Raw genomic sequence first — 9,300 nt, 5'->3', positions numbered from 1 at the left:
TTTAAGACATCATTGTCAAATGTGAATTTGCTTTAATAGTGCAAGTGTCTGGAAACACTTGTAGCAATACATCACTGGAAGTTGGATTTGCAGCAAAAACGACTGACAGAATTTGCCACATTAATAGGTACAAAGTGCAAAGAGATGCAGATTTTATTTTAAGAATTGTATTTGTTGCCATGGTAAAAAGTTTTAATAAGTCTATAGTTCAGTTTTTCTTTCACCCTCTATTATACCTCCCAATTCAATCTACATACCTTCAATTAAGAGAGACATGAATGACATTTCACTCAAAATCAAAGTCATGTTGATATTTTATGATGGTAACCATACTGTCTTGCTGAATATTTCAATTCATGAGGGTTTATTGTGGGTTTAAATGTAAGACAACCTTTTTAAACCAAGGCAAAAAAGGAGTTTAAAAAAAAGGTCCAAGAGAATATGAACTCTAACTAAACTTGGTGGTGGGCGTGATTGACCTTATTTTCTTTACAAGGCATCAATAAAGAGAATATGAACATGTATTCCAATCCTTGACCATTCTCAAGTCTTCTGTCACATACTACAAAGGAAAAACATCCTCAGTCTGTTTCAATAACCAATATGTAGTTGCAAGCGGAACATTTATGAACGCAGGGGTGCAAATACAGCAGATGATCCACATCTTGGCCATTGTAATAATTCACTGCATTCTCAGATCCCAACAAGCTCACATTTAAGACTAAAAAGAATGATTTATCTTTTGGCTCATAAATGTGCAATATACATTTTTAATAAAAAAAAAAAATCAATCATACTGCCTTAAAAGAGGTCCCTGCATGGATGCGATACTATCCACAGGTAGATGGACACACCACAGGTGTCTAATGTCTCTACCTGAGCAACCAGTCAATCTTTTTGGCACCAGGTCCACCTCTGAATTTCACTTTTTCACATCTGTTGGATAAAACATTTAGAGCACACCATTTCACATCTCAGTATTTCTTAAACTCAGGGCTGCCTGAGTGGCAAAACAATCACAATATATTTACAATGCAAACTGGGTGAAGAACTCAATCATAGTCTAATTACGTAGTATTAGACTAGTACTATGTTCATGCAGTGTCCGCCCAGGTCTCAACGGAGCTGTAGCATACTTGTAGTACTTCCACAGTCTTCATTACCATTGTGTCTGCCGATCATGATGCTTGCCATCATAGGAACCCATGTTCGTCTAGTTCCTTCACAGAAACAGGATTCCATTTTGCTATGGTTTTATTGGTGTAGGCTGCAGAAAGATTCAATTTCTTGGATCACATTCAATTCTTTACTGCGATGAAGATGAGTATTTGTATGGTTAAAGACTTTGAACATAGTGGTAAGTTTACCTGTTTCTTGCTTGTTTCGGGGGAGATCCAGGATCCCTATATCTGAAGGAGTTGGGGACATTGTTTCACCATGATCACTCTCCCCAGATGATGTGTGGTCTGCTGTTTTAGAATCGGTCATCATATAAAGGGCAGGCCTTTTCTTATGGTACTTATCCCGGTAAGTGTCTGTCATGCAGTTATCAACGGAGAAGTAGGTGGTGGGGATTACACACTCCCCTGTGACAGGGGAGTCAACCCAAGCATCGCTCTCACTGGCAGACAGGTCTGCCCTGTCCTGGTCAGAGGAGCCTGATTTAGAGCTGGTGTCTGAAGAAGAAAGCATGTTTGGTTCAGAAGGGCTTTCCATCCATCTCTCGGGGCTTATCCGTGATAGAGCTACTCCTTTATGGAGCGGAGAGAGAAGCCCCATGTGAGCGGAGTCTTGGAGAAGTCCCGTTCTGTTCTCAGCTCTTAGGGCGTAGGTTTTAGGGGGCAGGGGTGGAGCAGAGGAGTGGGCGAACCTTTGCGATGCACTCCAGGCAGAGATGTTGGTTTGGTGCAGGAAGGGAGTAACGGTGCGGTCACTTGCCTCACACACAGGCTTTTCCATTCTCTCCGAATGATCAGGGGTGCGTTGAAAAATTCGTCTTTTACAAGAAGCAAGATAGAGGAGAAGTTACTAAAAATATTTTAAATATTTATGGTAAGAGCATAACTAGGCAAAGACATAAAATAAAAATGTTAAATGTAATTAGCAGTTTGAAATAGATCCAGCAGCTTTCAAACACAGCACATTCTTAACCCTCCAGCATCAGTTTACCTTTGAACGTGATTAAGTTCATGGTTCAAATGAGATTTCCCATGAATATTACCTACAAGACAAAAAAAGACAAGTATTACTATGTTAAAACAGTTTCATAAATTTCTTCGTGTACAAAGTTCTCCTAAAAATGTCAGCACAATAACTTAAATAAATAAAACTCTGATAGATCCATCAGGTCACGGACTTTCAGGAAATGGAAGGCTTTTTCGAGCTTTTTGTACTGAGGTTCCTAACGCTACCCCTCTGCTTTATTCCCCCAACTCAGTTTAACAGGTGGTAAGGAAATTGTGCAGGGGTACCTTTTTACAGGAAACTCAACATGATTTGCCATTAATGGATGAAACATGCCTTTTCCTTGGAACTCTAATTCAGCAATGGGTTACTTCCTTAGAGCCGTGTTTAAACAAAAAAGAAGTGATCCGAATTTGGCAACGTCACACTACTAATGTCGTGTAAGAAATGAGAAATGTGCTTGTTTAACTTTTTTTGCTCAGTTGCACTGCTCTCTGCAAAAAAAAAAAAAATCTATAGTAAATAAATTTCACACACACATACACACACACACACACACACACACACACACACACACACACACACACACACACACACCACTTCTGGAAACTTGTGCTTGGTAAAATATCAAACATCACAACATACATTCACCTCGCGTGGAAGCATGTGGGGAAAATACTGCTTGTAACTATGGTAAAATATATAACTGGGGATAGAGGAGGGGTATTGTCTCGCTATAGTAAGGAAGCATGTCAGTGGGGTGTCAGGCAGCCAGACTCTGTGGGGGCCCAGGAACAAGGTCTCCTTCCACACCAGTCTGAACTGAGAGGCCCTGCATGGGCCCCTTGGCTTGGTCCCCTCTGCCTTGATCTTGATCACTTCAGCAGCAAGCAAGGCAGTAAAAATAAATAAAATAAAATAAAATAAATAAATAAAAGAATACTATGTGCAGAGAAAAACAAAAGAAACATGTCAAGGTTGCACAGATGTGTTTAATTACGAGAGTACGGCGCAATAAAAAACACTAAGCGATAAAAAGATTTATCACATGACTATCAAAAGTAAGGAAAATATGGGAAAATGTGATACTAGGGGGCGCCATAAAACAGCAGAAGCATCGTCAAGACGAGCGCAGTCTGCAAACCAAGGACATGATCATGCCAATGGTTATAGAGTATAAAAACAATAATAACCTTAAGAGGTACATTAAAGTTAAGCACAAATGTTACCTCTTTTACAGCATCTTTCCATATAGATATAACGCAATTTTGTGACGCATTTAACATATTTACTTATGTAAATAATTTAACACATAAAAGTACACAGGGTTAGTACATAAAAAAAAACAAAAAACAAACAAAAAAAACCCCTTGAATATAAAAGGCCTGTATGGTCAGCTGTACACTTAAAGCTAGGCAGTGACTACAGATATCAGTTCTCTCTTTAGATACAGCTTGCAGACCCAAAGCTGAACCTGCTCTGGATTACAGTGTGTGTGTGTGTGTGTGTGTGTGTGTTAGAGACTGTGATGTGATGCGTCAGCACTTGCAGCATTTTGCCGCCTTCTGTTTTTTTTTCAGCCCAAGCATTAGCAGCCAAATCCCTCGGGCTTGCACTCAGTTATGAGACGATTGGACGCCCCCCCCCCCCCCCCAAGCCCATCATTTTTAAGATACTATTGCTTGAAAAAGTGGCAAGCATTATATATATATATATATATATATATATATATATATATATATATATATATATATATATAAATAAAAATATAAACTGTAGTATTCTGTAGTAAGAGATGTAAAGTACACAGAGTTTCCAGGGAAATAGCAGCAATAAAAGTAGGAAACTCAAAGAAAAAGAACTCTTGGAACTTTATAACCCATGGAATGAATGCAATGATTTAAACATCTACTTTTTCAAACAAACAATCTGGCTCCTCCCCCTACTAATTCAGAAGCACAGCTGATGAAGGACCTCTGTCCGAAACGTCCCATTTCTCTGGAAACTCTGTGTACTTTACTACAGTTTTAAAAATCTCTCTCTCTCCATTTCTCAGCGATGGCTTACTGAAAAGAGAGGTGTAGCTTGTGAGTTTTCCAGGAATGACGTGGCAGGATTTGGGTTTGGACATGAAAAACGTTCACACACACACGCGCACACACACACACACACACACCCACACACCCCCACCCCCACACACACCATCGTGAACCTTTTTCATGTCCAAACCCAAATCTCGCCACGTCATTCCTGGAAAACTCAGAGGCTGCACCTCTCATTTCAGTAAAAGTCATCACTGAGCTCACACCCAGGTGGAACCCTTAATACTGGTCACTGAGTCATTAGTCAGCGAACATTGATCATAGCTTCAACTGAAAGGTTTCAAAAGAAACTTAGAGGGTTTGGCTTTGATTATCTGGGAAGGCCTGTTTGACTAGACAGCTCATGTTTGAGTTTAGAATGGAAGAAAATTGTCTCTCCTGAGCAGTACACACGATCATCACCAAACTACCTGCAAACCCCCTCTCAGTGTCCACCAGCCACATTGCCATTCTCCAAGAGTCATCGAGACCCCTAAAAGCCCACTGAGAGTGAATACTGAGCCATGCAAAGAAAGCTAAAATTCTAAAATCTCACATGTAGTAGAATTAATTAAGGCCAGGCATATATCATTGTGCAGGCTGGTGGCACTATGCCTGACAGCCTTCCTCTATGGAGGAGCTTAAGACAGACAGGTTCTATGTGGGGGCTGTGGGTGATGCTGCTAAACCCATAAATCAACCAGTCAGTTGATCCGGCCCGGACTGAGATCACCGTCAGCTACAGAGCTGAGGGTCACTCACACCTGCACACACAGCCACCAACACATTTTGCATGTTTGGTCAGGAACCAGGAAGCAAATAACCGTTTGAACCAGGAAGCAAATAAAAAGCTGCATATTGAAAAGGGGCTGCCAAGCAGATTTAGTGCAGGCCAAGAAGGGCTAAAGCACGTGGCAGGGATTCCACAACATTCCTAAAAAAATGTAAGCTTCTAATTTACATGCTCAGGTGCTAGCAGCTTCCAAATAAGGAAACTAATTTTGCTGTCTCACTACTTTAAAAAAAAATATGGGTGATTTTTGCAGGGACAAATCAAAGCTGCCTATTTTCGATAGACTTCACTGAAGACTGCTACCTGGACCTGGATAGTTGGTAAGCAGGAGGGTAATCAGGAAGTTCAGTGTCATGTATGCATCCTACAAAAATATAAAAATACACTCTTACTGTACAAAAGAAAATCATGAATATACCGGATGCTTCACAGTTCTGTTTTTATGGACTGTGGCAATTTCATTCATTGTAACATGCAAAAGAATTATTTAACAAACGCATCACAATCTTGTTCTTCAAAAGAGAAGCAGACATGTATTTGGGGGCTCAGGGCTGAAGTGAGGTAGGTTTCACACACACACACACACACACACACACACACACACACACACACACACACACACACACACACACACACACACACACACACACACACACACACGTTCCCAAAGTAGTCTTCACTACAGCACTATGTCTAGCGTTGGACTAATCTGAATTGGACCAGGTTACTTGTTAAGAATATTTATCAACGTCCAAGTATACCCACTTTCCAGCATGCAGCAAGACAGTATTTAAATTTATGCACATTAGGTACAAAGATCTCATGACACATTAAGATCTCTGTCACGCGCAATACTACAGCACTACACTACTGTGTCTACACCAACAAAGCTAATCATTATGTAAACCTAAATAATAATAATTAAGTCAATAATTAAATAAAAATAGCTTGGCTTCACTGTTATGGCACTGCAATGTATGGGTTTGGCTAGCATTACTACAATTCATTTTGGATGTAAGTGCTGGCATCGTTACAGCTCTTCATGCTCAATCCGTACACTTGGAAGGTGAGCCAATTAGGTCAAAAGTATTAAAACTAACAAACATATTACTCATACCAGAGATCAGGCCAAAGTGAGAAACATTACATGTACATGAAAACAGGCCTCCACAACACATTGCTTGTTAATTATAGCATCACAGAAGGCTGCATTATTCAAATTAGCCCTTCAACACATTTCAATGATTTTATAATAATATTTGCACAATATCAAAAAAGTATCCGTTTTTTTCAACAATATGATTATCAAATAATATTTTTGCAATATTTTTTTATTTGTGCACATATAGGAACAAATTACATATAAAGATCTGTTTCAATGCATTTCTCAGTGTGAATGACAAATTGCATCATGTGACTTAGCACAGGGCTCATGCAGCAACACAGTAGCAGTAATGTGCCAACTCCTGTAAACATGTCAGTGTATGCTCTGGAATGGTCAGGAGAATTCCTGGCTGAAAATACATCCCATGTGATGAAACTGTAAAGCAGGGGTAGGCAATATCATTTGCAAAGGACCGGAGTGACCGCAGGTGTTCATCCCAGCCAAACAGCCTCAGTTTAGTACTCAAACAATTAAGGAGCTGAGCTGGATGTGCTTTTGCTTGGTTGGAATGACACTGTAGCCACAATGGGGAGAGCATGCAATGACATGCCTCTTTGAAACCAGAGAAACAAAGCAGCAGTAAAGGGGGTCTACAGCCAGATCGGTTGCCTGGGGGGATGTCCATTTAACAGGCTGAACACTCGTAAGTTCTTGCTGACTTGACCTTTAGCTGCAGTTTCTTGGAAGCAAAGTGCAGCTCTCAGCCTGAAAACTGGTGAGCACAGTGTTGAGACCAAACAAAAGACACAGGCAGAAAACATGATAGTCGCCATTTGAGGAAAGGGAGCAATTGCAAGACGAAGCATCCCTCCCTTCGCAACGCGCCATCAAAAAATAGGAACCACAATTCCTAGAGAACCAGGGACTATAGATAGCTTCATACAGGATGGCAGACATTTGAGTTTGGTTTTTCTTTTTTATTGGTGCCTCTTTCTCTGGCCTTGTTAAAAAAAAAAAAAAAAGGATCTGGTCACTTATAGTCACCAGAATCAACTTGTGTGTGTGATATGTGAAAGACATGCTATACTGCACAGAGAAGCCTGAACCTAAGTCCAGGAGAGACCCCTGTAACCTGTGTCAATATCAACAGGAAAACATGAAAGCTGATATTTTACTCCTATATGACATCAGAACCAAATGGTAGTAATAACAGTACAATCTAAACCATGGTGTGCAATTTTGGGTGGAGGGTTGTGGAGAGAAAGAACAGCATATAAAACCCACAGATTGTTTCCCAAGCCTGAAAAACAAAATGTTTTGATGCATATTCTGGCAGCACAATCTAAAACAAACACATCCATTGGTCCAGAGACCCTTAAAGACCAGCATAGACAGAGCTCCTTTCTGCTTCAATTAATGATCTCATAAAGCTTACATAATCTACCTTCGGGGGTGGGGTTTGGGGAGGAGGGAGAAGGGGACTCCTAACTCCGCCTTCTAAGCGCTGACCATCAGGACAAATGCCTTGCTGTCAGTCATCACCCCATTAGACCCTTTAAATCAAGTTCATCTGCAAATTGAAAAATTGAGCACCACGGGGTTCGGGTTTAAATGCCACCTTGCGGTCAACCCTGCGCTCGCCATTCTGTAGCTAGCTGCAGGCGGGCAGACCCAGGGCTTATAGGAATTGGACTCCATTCCGCCAAGAGCTCCATCCTCCCCGGAAGACTGGCAATCAGAGATTTGGGAACTGTTTGTTTGGTCATCTTTGGTGACATTTGCAGGGATTTTTTTTTTCCCTGTCCAATTAGCGGTGGTGGTAGTGGGCACTGCACTGGCTTTGTCAGGTTAAAGAATGGGACGGGTAAAACATTGCTCTGGCTGGTATAATGTTCCTACTGCTCTATTCCAAATCACACACTTGCACAATCTTTCTGTTTCAAAAGTGAACTCACTTTTGTAACAGTTTTGATTCCTTTTTTTCATGCATTTTCAGATTTGGTATGTGGTGTTCTTGGGATTTTTGATGAGGTGTAATTATCAGAAGCAGTCCACTATATGCCTTTGCATATAGTAAAACAAGTATAGTAAAAACAATTCCATAACTTTACTTGTTTCCTTAAAAAAACAAAACAAACAAACAAACAAAAAAAGGACAGAACATTTAAAACACAATTTCTTCTTTTACAATTATCTGTTTACATCTTGCATCCAAACTTTAGTTTGTGGATGAACGCCATTGGCCACAGCCTAACCGTCTAGGGTGCTTACCGTAGGAAAACGACATCCGTGGAACCTCCGGCTTCAAATCCTCAAACCTCCGCTGGTGATTCAGCTCCCTAGAAATATACAATTAAGCGTACTGAGTGACAGCACAATAGAACAACTCCCCAGGTGGCTTCGTCAGTGTATATGCATGCATACAGTGCTTTCCCACGCCCAGCGTTCTCAAGAGTTCAACACCCTGACCCAAAACACTGCATCGCCATAGTGGAACCTGATTCCAGGCCTTTCACCCCCTCTCACATTACAAATGTTAGCATTTCTATCTTCACTGGTTGCATAGGAATTTGATAAGTTTTCTATAGGAACTCCATCAAATTACGTGCAAAACCTGACTGGACCCAGAACAGCAATTCAGAACACACTGTGCTAGTGGCAACTAATATTTATTTACAGTCAATCCGACTTTTTTTATGACAATTATTATGTTTCCAGTAAATTATTCCAACAGGAATATACCACAGTGCAGCCAATCAGCTGGCCACACAATGCTGAATATTGCTCATCTGATAATTATTCACGTACAATGTTTGAAAACAGGACAAGCATGAGAAATCATAACCTTAACTCAACAACAAAAACTATAAACATCATCATAAATAAGGCTTCTTTACCAAAACAAGTTATCAAACATCTAAAATATGATGTATTTTGTATATTGCTGGAGAAATTGAAGGCTTCACAGATATACCCAACAGGACATGACCATTCCAGGCTTTGTGGTCTGTGCCGATATACAGAAGGAGTAGGATAGCTACCAATCTAGCCAGCCTATTATTTTAGCCTACTGCTAAGATTCCCATACTATGCAGTCATGTTAAATAGTTGCACAATTTGTCAGAGATATCAATTTT

The 9,300-nt window shown here is 40.4% G+C and overlaps 1 protein-coding gene across 3 annotated transcripts in view; it reads right to left on the bottom strand.

Moving 5' to 3' along the window:
- Window positions 1-870: 870 nt before the first annotated feature.
- The window catches only part of LOC113580468 (inactive ubiquitin carboxyl-terminal hydrolase 53), a 34,601-nt gene continuing 26,171 nt past the window's right edge, over window positions 871-9,300 (bottom strand). For 2 of the 3 annotated variants that reach the window (XM_035519809.1, XM_035519810.1), the window contains exons 15-18: window positions 8,435-8,502; window positions 2,170-2,221; window positions 1,368-1,996; window positions 1,173-1,267 (exon numbers count right to left, since the gene is read on the bottom strand). In XM_035519809.1, coding sequence (XP_035375702.1) covers window positions 1,194-1,267; window positions 1,368-1,996; window positions 2,170-2,221; window positions 8,435-8,502 — 823 coding nt within the window. In that variant the 3' untranslated portion in view covers window positions 1,173-1,193. Of the gene's footprint in view, window positions 937-1,163; window positions 1,268-1,367; window positions 1,997-2,169; window positions 2,222-8,434; window positions 8,503-9,300 lie in introns of those variants that run through there. The other variant, XM_035519811.1, reaches the window with a different exon arrangement.

This window comes from Electrophorus electricus, chromosome 19 (assembly GCF_013358815.1).
Source record: "Electrophorus electricus isolate fEleEle1 chromosome 19, fEleEle1.pri, whole genome shotgun sequence".
Taxonomy (NCBI): domain Eukaryota; kingdom Metazoa; phylum Chordata; class Actinopteri; order Gymnotiformes; family Gymnotidae; genus Electrophorus; species Electrophorus electricus.
Note: the sequence above shows the minus strand (reverse complement) of the source record. Positions and strands in the feature narration are given on the sequence as shown.